This window comes from Chlorocebus sabaeus, chromosome 25 (genome assembly GCF_047675955.1).
Source record: "Chlorocebus sabaeus isolate Y175 chromosome 25, mChlSab1.0.hap1, whole genome shotgun sequence".
Lineage (NCBI taxonomy): Eukaryota > Metazoa > Chordata > Mammalia > Primates > Cercopithecidae > Chlorocebus > Chlorocebus sabaeus.
In genome coordinates, this window is record NC_132928.1 from 57,448,958 (window position 1) to 57,466,318 (window position 17,361).

At 34.8% G+C, this 17,361-nt stretch overlaps 1 protein-coding gene across 7 annotated transcripts in view; it reads right to left on the reverse strand.

Moving 5' to 3' along the window:
* DNM3 (dynamin 3) overlaps positions 1–17,361 on the reverse strand; it is a 568,793-nt gene that overhangs the window by 155,350 nt on the left and 396,082 nt on the right. For 6 of the 7 annotated variants that reach the window (XM_007989500.3, XM_007989506.3, XM_037985948.2 and 3 more), the window contains one exon: positions 9,320–9,429. The exons of the other annotated variant lie outside the window; for it this stretch is intronic. In XM_007989500.3, the coding sequence (XP_007987691.2) occupies positions 9,320–9,429 (110 nt within the window). The remainder of the gene's footprint in view (positions 1–9,319; positions 9,430–17,361) is intronic. 7 annotated transcript variants of the gene reach the window in all.

The following is a 17,361-nucleotide window of genomic DNA, read 5'->3' on the forward strand; positions in this document are numbered from 1 at the left end:
TATGGGTGGGTGTTTTAGATAGCCACACGGACATCAGGCGGGTGCTTTAGATGGCCACCTGGTCATTGGGTGGGTGCTTTTAGATAGCCACCTGGTGTGGCTTTTCTAAGCTTTTAAGTTTCTAAGTCTCTAAGTCTCTGAGCTTCTAAGTCTATAAGTTTCTAAGCTTCTAAGTCTATAAGTTTCTAAGCTTCTAAGTTTCTAAGTCTATAAGTTTCTAAGTCTCTAAGTTTCTAAGTCTAAAAGTTTCTAAGTCTAAAAGTCTAAAGGTTTCTAAGTTTCTAAAGGCTTCTAAGTTTCTAAATCTATTTTCACATCCAAATATTCAAATTTTTGGTATCCCAAGAAACAAAGAAAAAACTGAAAGAATTAGAAAACTTATCTAATAAAATAATAGGTTAAAAACTTCAAAACTTAGCAAAAGATTTAGACATTCAGATATAGTCAAAGATCCCCAAATAGATACAATTCGCAAAGGTCTTCTTCACAGCATATTCTAGTCAAACTGTCAAAAATCAAAGACAAAGAGAAAAAAATTAAAAACAGCAAGAAAAAAGTATCTAACCACCTATATAAAGGAACCCCATTGGAGTAACAGCAAATTTCTCGGCAGAACCCTAACAAGACAGGAGAGAATGGGATGATATCTTTACAGTGCCAAAAGAAAAAATGTGCTAGTTAAAAATATTATGCCCAGCAAAATTATCCTTCCTAAATGGAGGAGATATAATGTCTTTCCCAGATGAGCAAAAGCTAAGAGATATATCACCACTAGACCAGCCCTATAAGAAATACTTAAGGGAGACCTACACCCAAAAGCAAAAGAATAATAACTACCATTATGAAAACACAAGCAAATATAAAAACCACCAGTGGAGCAAACACTGAAACAAGAAAGGGAAAAATCTTAAATGTAACCACTACAGAATGCCATCACACCATAAAGATAAATTATGAGAGAAAAATAAAAGAAAAAAGGATATACACAACAATAAGGAATCAAGTAAAACAATGATAAGAAGCACTCACATGTCAATAATAACCTTGAATGTAAACAGATTAAACTTTGAACTTAAAAGATACAGACTGGCTGAATGAATTTTTAAAAATGATCTAACCATACGCTGCTTACAAGAAAAATTCTCACCTATAAAGACATATATAAACTGAAAATAAAGGAATGGAAAAAGATGTTCTGTGTAAATGGTGCTCAAAAGTGAGTAGGAGTAGCTATACTTACATCAGATAAAACAGAATTTAAGTAATAAAAAGTGACAAAATTATTATATAATGAAAGAGGTGTCAATTCATCAAGAGGATGTAATTATTGTAAACATATGTGCTCCCAACACCAGAGCACCCAGATATATAAAGCAAATATTATTAGACTTGAAGGGAAAGACTCTAATACAGGAATAGTTTGGACTTCTACACTCCACTCTCAGCATAAGACAGATCATCTAGACTGAAAATTAACAAAGAAATGTTGGATTTACACTGCATATTAGACCAAATAGAGCTAACAGAAATTTACAGAGCATTTTATCCAACAGCTAAAGAGTAAACATTATTCTTAATCAGCACACAGAACATGTCTAGTGTAGACCATATAGTAGGACACAAAATAAATCTCAAAAAAAATTTAAAAATCAAAATCATATCAAGTATCTTTTCAAACAACAATGGAATAAAAACAGAAATCAATAACAAGAGACATTTTGGAAACAGTATAAATACAAGGAAAGTGAAAAACATGTACCTGAATGACCACTGAGTCAAGAGAAAAATTAAGGAGAAAATTTAAAAATTTCTTGAAACAAACAGAAATCAAAATGCAATGTACCAAAACCTATGAAATAAAGCAAAATCAGTGCAGATGGAGGCTTATAGCAATAAATGCCTACATCAAAAGAAATAGAAAGATTTTAAATAAAAAATACAATGATGGATCTCAAGGAACTAGAGACGTAAGAACAAACAAAACCCAGAATTAACAGAAGGAAATAAATAATAAAGATAAGAGCAGAACTAAATGAAATGGAGATGAAAAAGATAATACAAAAGATCAACAAAATGAAAAGTTGTGTTTTTAAAAAGATAAATAAAATCAATAAGACACCTGTAAGACTAATCAAGAAGACACTAAGACTTAAACAAAATCAGAAATAAAAAAGATATTACAACTAATACAGAAATACAAAAGATCAGAGATTATTATGAAAAACTATGCACTAACAAACTAGAAAACCTAGAAGAAATGGATACATTCCTGGACAATACAACCTACCAAGATTGAATCAGAAAGAAATTTTAAAACTGAACCAACCAATAATGAGTAATAAGATATAATCTGTAATAAAAATCTCTCAACAAAAAGAGTCCAGGACCAGATGGCTTCACAGCCAAATCGTACCAAACTTTCTAAGAAAAACTAACACCAATTATTCTCCATTCCAAAAAATAGCATAGTAGGGAATTCTCCCAAACTCATTTAATAAGTGGAACATTACCCTGATACCAAACCCAGAAAAGTATGCAACAAAGAAGAAAATTACAGGATAATATTCCTGATGAACATAGATACAAAAATCCTCAACACAATATTAGCAAACTGAGTCCAACAACATTTCAAAAAGATAACACACCATGATCAAATGAGATTTAACCCAAAGATGTAAGAACGGTTCAACCTACATAAGTCAGTAAACATGATACATCACATCAACAGAATGAAGGACAATGTGATCATCTAAATAGATGCAGAAAAGCACTTGATAAAAGTCAACATTCCTTCATGATAAAAACTCTCAACAAACTAGGCACAGAGGGAACATACCTCAGCATCATAATGAACACATATAACAAATCCACAGCTAACATTACACTGAATGGGAAGATCTGGAGCTAGACAAGGATACCCACTTTCACAACTCTTTTCAATATAGCACTGGAAGTCTTAGCCAGAGCAGTCAGGCAAGAGAAATAAAAGGCATCCATGTTGGAAAAGAGGAAGTCAAATTGTTCCTGTCTTCAGATAACATGATCTTATATTTAGAAAAACCTAAAGACTCTACCAAAACACTGTTAGGTACCATAAACAAGTTCAGCAGAGTTGCAGGATACAAAATCAACATACGCAAAATCAGTAACATTTCTATATACAAATAATGAACTAGCTGAGAAAGAAATCAAGGAGGCAGTCACATTTACAATAGCTAAATAAATAAAATGAACAAAACACCTACGGATAACTTTAACCAAGGAGGTGGAAGACCTCTACAAGAATAACTACAAAACATGGGTGAAAGAAATGGAAAAGGAGAACAACAAATGGAAAGACAACCCATGCTCATGGATGGAAGAAATAATATAGTTAAAATTACCATACAGTCTAAAGCGATCTATGGATTCAGTATGATCCCTATCAAAATATCAATGACATTTTCCCAGAAACAGAAAAAAAAAATCCTGATATTTGTATGGAATCAAAAAAGAACCCAAATACCTAAAGCAATCCTGAACAAAAAGAACAAAGTGAAAGGCATCACATTACTTGGCTTCAAAATATATCACAAGGCTATAGTAACCAGAACAGCATGCATTGGTACACAAATAGACACACAGACCAATGGAGTAGAGTAGAAAATCCCGAAATAAGCCCCCATATTTGCAGCCAACTAACTTTTGACAAAGGCACCAAGAAGATACATTGGAAAAGGACACCTTCTTCAATAAATGGTGCTGGGGAAACTGGATAGCGATACTCAAAAGAAAGAAGCTAGACCAGCTAGACCCTTATCTCGCATCATATACAAACATCATCTCAGAATAGATTAAAGACTTAAACATTACATGAAACTATGAAATTACTATAAGAAAACATAGGGGAAACTCTTCAGGACATTGGCCTAGGCAAAGACTTTATGACTAAGACCCCCAAAACAAAAACAACAAAAACAAAAATAGGCAAATGGGATGATAGTAAACTAAAAACTTTCATAGCAAAGGAAAAAAAAAAAAAAACAACCGAGTAAAGAGACAGCCAGTTAAATGGGAGAAAGCATTTGCAAACTATTCATCCAACAGGGAATAATATACAGAATATATGAGGAACTCAAAAGAAAACAAACAATTCCATTAAAAAGCAGACAAAAAGCATGAATAGACACGTCTCAGAAAAGACATACAAATGGCACACAGATACGTGAAAACATGCTTAACGTCACTAGTCATCAGGGAAATGTGAATCAAAACAATGAGATATCATCTTACCCCAGTTAGAATGGCTATTATCAAAAACACACACACAAAAAAGAATAATCACAATAAACACAAAAAAAATCAGTAACTAAAATCAATAAGACACTTGTAAGACTAATCAAGAAGAGAGAAGACTTAAAAAATCAAATAAAAAGATACTACAACTGATAATACAGAAATACAAAAGATCACAGATTATTATGAACAACTATACACTAACAAACGAGAAAACCTAGAAGAAATGGATACATTCCTGGATACAATACAACCTACCAAGATTGAATCAGAAAGAAATAAAAAACCTGAACCAACCAATAACGAGTAATGAGATTTAATCTGTTGATGGCAGTGAGGATGTGGAGAAAAGGGAACATACACTGTTGGTGGGAATGTAAATTAGCACAGCTATTATGGAAAAAAATATGGCAATTTCTAAAAATACTAAAACTAGAACTACTTCATTACTGGGTATTCAATCAAAGAAAAGGAAATTAGTATATCAAAGAGACACATGCACCTCCATGTTTATTGTAGCACTATTCACAATAACAAAAATATGGAATCAACCTAAATATTTTAAATGGATGAATAGATAAAGAAAAGGTGGTATATTTACACAATGGAATACTATTTGCCATAAAGAGAAAATAAAATCATGTCATTTGCAGCAACATGGATAGAAGTGGAAGTCACTATGTTAAGTAAGCCAAACACAGGAAGACAAATATTGCATGTACTTGCTCATAAATACAAGTTTAACAAGTTTATCTTACGGAGGTAGTTAGTGGAATGATATATACCAGAGGGTGGAAATAATATGTGTGTCTGTGTGTGTGTGTGTGTGTGTGTGTGTGTGTGTGTATTGGTGGGGGTTGGGGAGAAAGGATGAAGAAAGGTTGGCTAATGGGTACAAACATACAGTTAAATAGAAGGAATAAATTCTAATGTTCAATACTAGAATATGGTGACTATAATTAGCAACAATATATTGTATATTTCAAAATAGCTAGAGGTAAGGACTTGGAAAGTTCTCAACACATAAATGATATACACTTGTGATGATGAATATCCTAAATACTCTGATTTGATAATTACATATGCTATGCATGTAACAGAATATCACATGTACTCCATAAATATGTATAAATATTATGTATCAATAAAAATATTAACCAAAAGTTAGTGTAGCTATATTAACATAAGACAAAATAAATGTTAAGGCAAAGTGCATTATTAGGAATGAAGAGGGCTGTCACAAAGTTATTTTTTTAAGTCACCAGGAAAATACAACACTAAATTTGTATGAATCTAATAACATCGATTGGCCTCAAGCAAAAATTGGCAGGCTTATTCAAGCTTACAATCACAAAGTGATCTTTTTAATGCTCATCTGATAAAATAAGACTCTTTGTGAGTTTTTATTTGTCTCCCTGCCTATTCCCCTTTCTAGACAGTATCTAAAATGTTTAATTGTCTTTTTCTATTTAATTCACAGGTATATTTTAATGATAGAACAGTGTCTGGCACATAACAGCTGTCTAATATATACTTGTTGAATATTGGAATTATTAGAGATGAAAAAAAGATAATGACTATAGACATTGCGAAATACAATTAACAAGCATAATCCAATCAGCTCTCATGGGACCTACACTTCCAAGCTAGTAAATGTACATTCTTCTCACATATATGTGAAATGTTTATTAACACCATGTACGACCATATTATTTGATCACAATACAATTAAGTTAGAAATCAATGATACAAACAATAAGATTCCCTGCATTCTAAAATGTAAAACACACTTTTAAATAGCTCAAAGAAAAAACATAATGAAGAATAGGAAACAGAACTGAATGGTAATAAAATTGCTAAATTTCAAAAATTGTAGTAAGCTAAACACTACCTAGAGAGAAATCTATAGATCTATATGCTGATATATAAGAAAAGGAAAGGATAAAAATTGATGAACTACACATCTAAATTAAGAAGTTTGAAAAGACCCAAAATGTAAACACAAGAAAATACAAGGAAGGAAATAATTGAGAACAGAAATTACTGGAATAGAAAAAATATACACAATAGATGTTCAAAAGTGCCACAAGCTGGTTCTCTGAAAAGAGACAAAACTCTGGCAAGAGTGATCATAAAAAAAGATAAGGATTAATATTAGAAATAAAACTCAGTCAAGTTCCAGATATAACAGAGATTTAGAAAAATAAAATATTAAGGAATAGTTGGTGCAATATATTTAAAGCAAAACAGAATGGACAATTTTCTAAAAAAATACAATTATTCAAACGGATCCATGGAACAAACAGAAAACTTAAATAAATCTGAAATCATTAAATATATTCAATCACTACTTAAAAGCCTACTTACCAAAAATACTTTCTAGGGCCAGATGATTTTACAGGTTACTTCCACCAAACAATCAGTTAATAGTTAATCCCTATCTTTTGTGAAGGGTTCCAAAGAACAATAAGGACTTATTCGCACCTCAATTTATGAAGCTTACAGAACCTCGATATTAAAACCAGGCAAAAATAATATAAAAAGGAAATTTATGGGCGAATCTAACTCATTTTAGCATTTGCTAAAATACTAGCAAACATAAGCCAAGAACTCATAATAAAGAATAGCACATTGTGACCTAACTAAGTTTAATCCCAGGAGACAAAGGACGGTTTAACATTAGAAGGTCACATGAATAGATTAAAGAAGAAGAATCATACAGTCTTCCAGGTGAAGAGGATGATAAAATTCAGCTCCTAAGCATGATTTAAAAATGAAAACAGAAACCTTAGTAACTAGAAACACAAGAAATCTTCACCTGATATCAGACATCTATCAAAAGGTATTTCGCTATAAAATTTTAAAAAACATCCTTAAATTAGCCTTAAAATGAGAAACAAATCAAGGATTCCAGCTTGTAGTCAACATTGTACTGGAGGTCCTTGCCAGCACAAAAATGATTTAAAGGAATCAAGATTTCAAAGGAGAAGACAATGGCCAATGTAGGTACATCTATATACTCACTGAAGTCACTGAGAAGTGGCAGCAGAATTCAATACCTTTTTAGAACTCCAAGATTCCAAAATATCTAGATTTTTCAAAATCCAGTTTCCTTATTTCAGTGACTTTTGCTGTCATTAAAATCCACAGTTGTACTTTATGAAAAATGATAGTCTACCATAGCCTTGTTTTTACTTTACACCCAGCTCTTTTATAACATTAACTTTTCAGGTTGACCATGGATTCAATTTTGTTTGACTTCCTGTTTGGCAGCCACCTGTTCCACTCTGCATCTAGGCAAGAAGGCTGAGCACACCTCTGATGACTGCTTTAGGATCTCCTGATTATCTGCTGTTCTGATGAAGGCATGTAAACTAGTACTGAGCTTGGCTGCAGTGTGGCAGACTCACTACCGTTCTCTCTAGAAAACCTTTTATTCTTTATTATTTGCAGAGTGTTTTCATAAGCTGCTCTCAAATAATACTGTCTTCAAAAATCCCATTTGAATATTTGGTAGGGGAGTTAGTTGTATTTAATTTTCTTTCCCGTCAATTCTTTAAATGGCTTGCCTTGTGGTTTTACTAAGTATTTTTGTATTATGAGTCACTCTGAGCAACTGACTGGGAATGTAGGAAGACGTCTTCTTTTGCTATTTTAATTTACTGTGTGATTGACCCTGGGCCAGTCATTGAACCTAATCAAGTAACTTCATTCATTGCTAAATAAAGACAAAAGGCAGTCTCGAAAAATGGGTTAAAATTAGATCCTGTTACCTTAATGACTCACTGTCTTAATAACTGACTCACACAAATTAATTAGCTTCTTCCTATAACATTTTCATTTGCAAAAACTCTCCTTTATTATCCTTTCCTAGTTGTAGCCCTTTTACACTTCTCTAGCCCATCCTCTCTTACCTCTCCATTTGCTTATTTAACTTTACTGCTAAGTTTCAGTGAAGATCATGGAACTCTGTGATGATCAGCTCAAAATACAGTTTTGATACTGCACATGAGCAACAGAATAAAATAAGCACACAATGGAAAATGAGTGGAAGGAAAAGTGTACTTAGAGGAAGTCCTGATACAAGTTCCAGCTCCCCCATGCACTAGTTTTATGACCTTAAGAAAGTGAGTTAACATCCCTGAACCTACACTTTCTTATTTATAACTGTATCCTTTTAACCTCAAGGGCAGCTGTTACAAAAACCAATGACAATGAATGTAGACAGCACTTTGAAAAACTGTAAAATACTATACATTTTTATTCACCTTAACTGAATAATTCTATTCACTGAATTTAGTCATAATATGTGAAATTTGTCTGCTCTTCAACAAGAGCTTAAGTGATATCCATTCACGTTAGAAAGATACTTTTAAAATTATCATCGAGTAGTTTGTAAGTATGTAAACAATACATTGGGACAAGAAAGACTTTAAGGTAATAAAATGCAGCTTTAAGAATGGACAGACTGGGTGCAGTGGCTCATGCCTGTAATCCCAGCACTTTGGGAGGCCAAGGCAGGAGAATCTCTTGGGCCCAGATAGTTTGAAGTCAACTACCTGGACGACACAGCAAGACCCCCATCTCTACAAAACAATTTTAAAAAAATTATCCAGGCACAGTGGCATGAACCCAGTAGTCCCAGCTACTCTACAGGGCTGAGGTAGGAGTATTGCTTGAGCCCAGGAGTTTGAGGCTGCAGTGAATCACGATCACAGCACTGTACTCTGGTCTGGATGAGAAAGCGAGATCCCGTCGCAAAAAGGAAAAAAAAAAAAACAAATGGATGAAGAATTATTTTCATGCCAGGTGGAAAAGAAAGAAATAATTAGTTAACACTTGAAGATCTTTTTTAGTCTGAGTTTTTATATTTTGAAGCCATAACCCATGGTGGAATTTAAAAATACAAAATAAATGAAAGGAAAACTGAAGAGTAGACAAGTTTCAAGGTGCAACCAAAGGAACTATTTTCAAATATGATCTCTGAATCATGTAGAACTTCAAGGAAAAAAATATGAAGACAGGGACTGTTTCAATTTCTTACCTTTGCTCTGTATTAAAGAGTGCAAAGATGTGCTTGCTAGACATAAAGCTCTTTTCCACATCCCGAACTTTCAGGTTGTCCAAGGGAAGCATGTACTTCTTTTCTTTTTCCTATTATGAGAGACAGAAAAGAGATAGGGAGAGAGGAGAGGAGAGGAGACGAGAGGAGAGGAGAGGAGAGGAGAGAAGAGGAGAGGAGAGGAGAGGAGAGGAGAGGAGAGGAGAGGAGAGGAGAGGAGAGGGGAGGGGAGAGGAGAGGAAAGGAGAGGAGACGAGAGACAGAAAATAGACTTTAATAAAAGATCTTGAGGCATGTCAATGGCAACACATCACCTGAGTTGGCTAACGCTTGATTACACTATCTTGATAATATCATCAAACCCTATTTTGATACCAACTATTAAGGCATAAAAGTTATTAGAGATAGGAAGCCCCAGTGATTCTCAACATGTGGGTTGGAAAAATGGCGGGGTGAAGTGTACGGCAAGGGCTCTGAGATGGAGAAAACACATGGTCCTCTGTCCTTTCCCCCTCATGTGGGTCCTTTTAGATGTTTTTAAATGTTAGTTTGATATTAAGACTTTAGCCATCTGTTAATATTTAACAAAAATGTTCTGGTCCTAATTCAATGAGAAATGCCAGATGGATTTCATTTCTTGCTTTATTTGCAGCCTAAGCGGTTTTGATAGCCAGTGTTGGCAGGGAAGTGGAAGCACAGGACCCCAGTATGAAATACCCCCCATAAACTGTGATAAAGCATAAAAAATACTTGCTCATTTGGGTCTAGAATAAAATACGAATTCTGAAAAAGAATTATTCCATAAAATTGTTGAGCTCTTTGGGGAAAACTTCATTAGAAGTGGACTGATATTAACTAGAACAAACTCTCTTTCAAAATTAACAATTGTTTAGGAAGAATATGAACATTGGAGAGGTGAGGTCTGCAAATGTGACCAAATTAGTGTTAGTAGAACATTGGATGCCAAAAAATTATTGGAAACATTTACTTTTAGGGACTGGCCCAGGGGCAATATTATTTATATGTAAAAATGCCTAACAACGAGTAGGAGAGAGCCAAATACTCAATTTAAGAAACCTAGTAAATACCTATTACCAGGGGTATAACAAGCACTGCCCTTGTTAACCATGGTCCTCTGTATGCTCCCAGGCTACATCTCTGGTGTTACCCCTGAAAGAGAGCAGGGCTAAAGTCCAGAGCTGGAGAGAATGCAGACTTAGTCATAACTTTTAATAAACGACTATTAATGCCCATGGGAAATACGTGCATCATACAAATATGTCTGACATAAGTCCTTTTGCTCCTACAGCATATAGACTACTTCCTTGAGAATTTATAGCTCAGCTGCGTAGCACAGAACTCTTCTGTGCTCCCTAGTCAGTTTGTGGGTAACATGTTGTATTGTAGGGAGTATCACCCGCCTTTCCACTTCCTACTCATAAATTAATCAGAAAAAAGTTGGGCAGAGCACATTAGAATAGCAAAAAGATGGCATTCTACTTGGCTACAAAAAGTCATGTGAACAGGTGACTGAAAACATTGAAGGAAGCTGCTTAGAGAACAAAATGGCTGTTCTGACAGACAATGTCTTCAAAGAAAAGAAGAAACATAAAGGAAACTAAATAGCGCTGGGAGAGGCTCAACAATAAACACGAAAAAGTAAAGCACTGTAAGAATAGTCCAATATTTCTACAACAAAAGTTAAGAATGTATTATCAAACACAAGAATATTCTAAACAGCAAATACATAATTTAATCATAAATGAGCTACCATAGTTGAGTCCAACTTTCTCAAAACAGTTGTCAAATTATTTTAGGACAGAATTCTAAGAGGCAAAATTCTAGACCTAATGAAAATCTATCCAATATATAATCAAATGAAAATGCTTGAGACCCAGGGAACGTTTTTTTTTAATTGAATGTTTTTCAGTGCCCTAAATTTAAGCAGCTGGATTCTTTTAAAGCACCATCCTATTCAACCTTTTGAAATGATAGATTTGCCTTTTAATGGGAAATCTGAATTTCATTGTAAAGATGGAACACAATGTCCTTGGCTTGTTTTCTATAGAAATAGGCTCTCTTTTGTACTGCATTCTTTAGCATATCATGAAGACCAAAACTCCAGCAAGTTTATGTCAGATATTAAACACTGGAGAAATACACACACATATGCAGACTGGGGAACATGAAAAATGGTCCTCATATCCAAAGTACTAAATGTCATTTATCCCAGGTTTTTGAGGACATATTGCTAAATTGTTTCATAATCAAAACTTTGAAGACTGACAAAGGAAGAAGAAAATGTATTCAGACATTTATTTATTAAAGTTGTAAGTCAAACAGAGAATTAAATGAGACAGCAGCAACTCTAGGCAATAAAACAGTATATCATGGATATTTCTAAAAAGTCTTGGTGCTTTGGGGAAAGAATGATGTTCTGCTAAAAGAACACCATGAATCTAAAATAGCTAAAACAAAAGAAATAGAGGAGAAATAATATACAGAATTATAATATCCAAAATACAGTCTTAGAACCATCTTAATTAAGAAATGTGCCAAATCATTTTTGTCAGTTCTATGACTGTCTAATAATGTGCTGTCCAATATGGTAGCCACTAGCCACAGGTAGTTACTGAGCACTTGAAATGTGGCTCAACTGGGATTAGCTAGAAATGCAAAATAGACACCAGATTTCAAAAACTTAAAAAGAGAATGTAAACTATATTGGTAATACTTTTTAATTGATTATATGTTGAAATGATAACATTTTGAATATATTGGGGGTAAACAAAGCATTATCAAACATAATTTCACCTATTTTTTGCTACTGTTTTAAAGTTGGCTGTCAGACAATTTTAAATGACATGTAGTTCCATTAAATTTCTACTGATAGCACTAAATCCCCCATGTACTTAACTCTTTCCTTCCTCTCATCCATCTGGTTTTCCCTTCTGACCTCCCTGTTTCTGCTATCAGGTTTATCCTTCATTCTCCCTGTCACCCCATCTGAAACCTCACTATTATTTCTGACTCATCATCTTTCCTTGCCTCGTTTACTACTTCAAGACTTTGTCACATCGTGTTTGAAGAATTTGTCCTAGTTCCCCTCCTTTGACATTCCCACAACATTATTCCAGGTCCCTGGCATCTCACAAGCATGTGGTCACAAATGGTCTCCTATCTAGTCGCTTGCCTTCCAATTTCTCTAACATCACTAGAGAAGATGATTTTTGAAAACAATTTTGTCAAATTCATTGCAATCCTTCAAAACTTTCAATAGCTTTCCATTATTTGTGGGAAAAAATCCACTAACCTCTTTAATGTGAGTTTAAAAACACTACAAATTGGCTCAATCCTGATTTGTCAATGTCTCCTTTTCTCCTCCATAAGAAGTTTATGTTTCAACCAAACATATCTTTTCCAGCAGTCTTTTCCCAATTTGAGATATTCCTTCAACAGTTCCCTATCATAGCAATGTCTAGTATTCAGAGTTCAGTTCAAGTTTTACTTTCTGTGCAAAAGGTTTTCTCAAACTTGTAACCATTTATCTGTTTCTGTCCCCTCCCCCATCTCTCTCCCTTATATTCATATAATAGGTATTATTTATTCCATTCATTTCAAACTATATGAGACAGCTTCAATTTATAACTGCCTTACATTTGAAAATGTATATGAATGTTGCTTATTTGGAATTCAGAATGTTCAGTCAACTCTCTTGTTTAAGTAGCTTATATATTGTTTAAGCAGCTTATATAAGCTTACATAATATAGTTGTTTAAGTTGTTTTAATTTATTTTTAAAATATGTAATATTTGTTATAATTCTTCCCTGACTTGCTCTAACATTCTGAAAGATAACAATCTTTCTCAAGCTAATAAATAATCAGATTAGAAACAGGTTTCATGACAGACTAACAGATAATATTCTATGTTATGGAGAAAAACAAAAACTTACAACATGTTTTTTGTAATAAATAAGAAATGAAATTTTATATTTTAAACATTTTATCTTGAGTAGACATTTTGAAGGAAGCACTTGTAAATGTCTAGCGAAAGATTTTTTAATAGAGATTCAGAAAAGAACTTCTGCGTACTTTCAAAGGCTTCAGAGGCTGAGGTCACTGATTCAACACCATTCTTTTTTTCACATTTAAACATAGTACCTTCCCTTTCCTCAATACAGGAGGGTCGCTAGCAATATTTCTATGGGAGGCATCCAGAATGACAGAGATATTTTTGTTCAAAGAGAGAGGGAACATGAGAGCACTAGTGTAGTGTTCTTTCCTGAATTCACTGGCAAGAGTTAGAAGAAACAGAAGAAACAGGTCAGGCCCAAAGAGGGTGCATCTTTGTGTGAAAGGGGTCTGAGGTGAAAGTAACTGAACAATGAGTAGTAAAAGGCAGAGAAACCAAGGGGGAAGAAGGTAGGAATTATGGGATGACTACAGTATGTGCTCGCTGACCTTGAAAGGAAACCAGAGAGTCAGTGAGAGATAGGTATGGGTTTGGCAAGTGCCCAGTGATGGTCTCTAGCTGGCAGAGCACCATCAGTATAACTTAGGCCCTAGAAGGAGATACAATGGATATGAGCAGAGGATCAGGTGTGTGGGGGAGTAGCTCCTGCATATGCAAAGGACTGGGAGGCCTTTATTCACTTGGAAATTTATACATAGGCAGTTTCATAATTTAAATTATTTGAGTGGCCTTGGTTTGATGACATCTTTAATTATTGTATTTGTTCTACCTTTTCTCCTATTAAAGCAACAACATCTTCAAAGATAAGACCATGAATCCTTCCTTGTTTCTATATATTATAATGCCTAGCATGATACTAGGCATAAAAATTTATACAGTGTATATTATAAATATTATTGAATTGATTTGAAAATGTCTGACAACCAAAGCCAGGTGTTAAGATGTTTGATAGTCACATATATATGATAATCAAGTAAAAATTCTATGAAAAAAGCTATATGAAATACTTAACTGACAGACACAGCTTTTGACTACTAAATCTTTACAAAGTCTAGACTGATTGCCATGTTTATTTCTATCTCTGCCTTCGTGTTGTCTTCCATTTGCCAGGAATGCCTTCTCTGAAAGAAGGCAGGGTCTTTTGGCCTTCAAATTTATTTCAAGTGCCACCAGCTGATTACAGCACATCATAGACCTTTTTCTTCTATAACTCTCAAATTTTCCACAACTTTTGTCATAGGCTATCTAGTATGGCCATCTTTCTTTATGTTTAGCTTGCCTCTTCAAGCACAGATCGGAAGTTCCTTGAGGGCAAAGATTATGTCATCATTCTGTTGTGTTTACATGTAACAGTTATTACACTGGTGTATATATATACAGACATTGCTTAATAAACATTGACTGCTGATGATCCATAATAAATAAAACCCCAACATGCTGGGCCTACCTAGAGGTAGGTTGTGTTAAAAATTAACCAGAGGTGAATATAAACACTTATTTTTAATGCTTCAAAGGCTAATTTTAAATTAACTTACAGTATTTTGCTTAGCATCATATAGTTTGTTAGATGAAGTTTTACTAACCTAAACCAATATATCTGATTTGATTCATACAAACCTTCAACATATAAATGTACTGTGGCAATCCAATATACTTCAAAAGAATACAAAAAAAAAAAAAAGCATAGATTCTGCTCTTAGGAGGTATGAACTGATGAAAAGTTTTCAAAAATGGTAGAACTTAAAAGAGATTACATTAGAATAATAAGAACAAAGGCTGGGTGTGGTGGCTCACACCTGTAATCCCAGCACTTTGGGAGGCCAAGGTGGGTGAATCACCTGAGGTCAGGAGTTCGAGACCACCTGGCCAACATGGTGAAACCCTGTCTCTACTAAAAATACAAAAATTAGCTGGGTGTAGTGGCAGGCACCTGTAATCCCAGCTACTTTGGAGGCTGAGGCAGGAGAATCACTTGAACCCAGGAGGCAGAGGTTGCAGTGAGCCAAGATCATGCCATTGCACTCCAGCGTGGGTGACAAGAGCAAAACTCTGTCTCAAAAAAAATTTGTAAAAAGTAAAAAATAAGAATACAGTAATAAAGAGAAATATTAAGGTATGAAAAAGCCACTAATGGCACCAAATACGTTTTTAAAATATGCACTAATGGCAGTAAATTAATTTTTTAAATATGTGATATTTCTTAAATTCTTCACTGACTTGCTCTAACATTCTGAAACATGACAATCTTTCTCAAGCTATCAAATAATCAGATTAGAAACAGGTTCTATGACAGACTAACAGAATATTCTATGTTGCAGAGAATACTTATGCTTCACTAGAACAAAGATTCCTAGTTTTGACCACCCCCTTCTTTTTTTTTTTTTTTTTAATTTATTTATTATTATTAAACTTTAAGTTGTAGGGTACATGTGCACAACATGCAGGTTTGCTACATATGTATACTTGTGCCATGTTGGTGTGCTGCACCCATCAACTCGTCATTTACATAAGGTATAACTCCCAATGCAATCCCTCCCCCCTCCCCCCTCCCCATGATAGGCCCCGGTGTGTGATGTTCCCCTTCCCGAGTCCAAGTGATCTCATTGTTCAGTTCCCGCCTATGAGTGAGAACATGCGGTGTTTGGTTTTCTTTCTTATACTGATATAATGTTCCATGTGTGTTCTCTATTATTGTATTTGCCATATTTTATACTCCTAATTGTTGTCTTTTCTCCTGTTGAGAAACTGATATTTATTTGTCCTCTCTCAGTGCTACACTACTCTCCTGGCAATGAACGGAACGTTTCTCGGACACATCTGCATCAACAACATGTGTAGACCACATAGGAAGTACCACTGTGCCAGCCAACAGAGGAGCGACAGAATGACTATGCCACCAAGAACTCAGTCCAAAAACAGGACAGTAGTGCATAGATTTGTCCAAGTTAAAAAGATCCCTCACCCAGGGACTATAAATGTTTTTGCAGAATACTGAAAACTCATGAGATACCATGGGGTATTCAATTATTATAATTTGCTTCTTGCTCAAGAGATAATAATGTTGATCAATATTTTTCCTAACAAAGTCTCATTTTTTTCTTTGATGCATTGTGGCCAGAATGTTTGCAAGCAGGGAAACTGGAGACATTATCCTTGGTTTATGGGTAGGGACCAGAGCCAAGAAAAATGTGATGGCTCCATATATTAATCCAAGCCCTTCATGCTCTGAGTAACTGACACAGAGTTATGTAACCATTCATATTCATCATGCTCCTCACCCACACCTCATTTTCTGAGAAACACTGGATTGCCCCTGTACCCACTGCACCAGTCATGGGATTCCTGCTTCCCAGGAAAGTCCATGCATTTTCATTTTCCACGCAGAACATTTCTGATTGTATCTTCTTGTCTTTGACTAAACTATCTCTTCCACTAGAAATACCTTTGCCTATTTGCCACTCTGCTTCTCTTTGCCTCAAAATTGCTGCAAAAGATTACTCTATCTAGCTCAGACTTAATTTACATTTTTTTCAAAAAGTATTATAGGTCTCATTTTCCAGCTTTCTTGTCTTTTCCCATCACAAGTGCAGACTTATTTTTTTTAATCAGTGGAATCCTTTGATTAAAAAAAAAATTCTCACAAGTCCTATAAATTAAATAGATTAAAAAGCGGAGCTCCTCTGATTGCAGCAAGTGGGGGCTATGAGGAAACCTGTCCCATTCAAACTCATCTTCTCACCCTGGTATTGTCTCTAAGATACCCCTGGAATGCCTGTTGATAGGGTTTGGCTCTGTCTCCCCATCCAAATCTCATCTCTAGTTGTAATTCCCAATGTTGGAGGAAGGACCTGGCGAGAGGTGATTGGATCTTAGGGGTGAACACCACTAATGACACCACATGGTTTAAAAGTGTATGTGGCACTTTCCCGTTAATTTTCTCTCTCTCCTGCCACCATATGAAAGAGGTGCTTGCTCCCTCTTCACCTTTTGCCGTGACTGTAAATTTCTTGAGGCCTCCCAGTCATGCTTTCTGTTCAGCCTGCAGAGCTA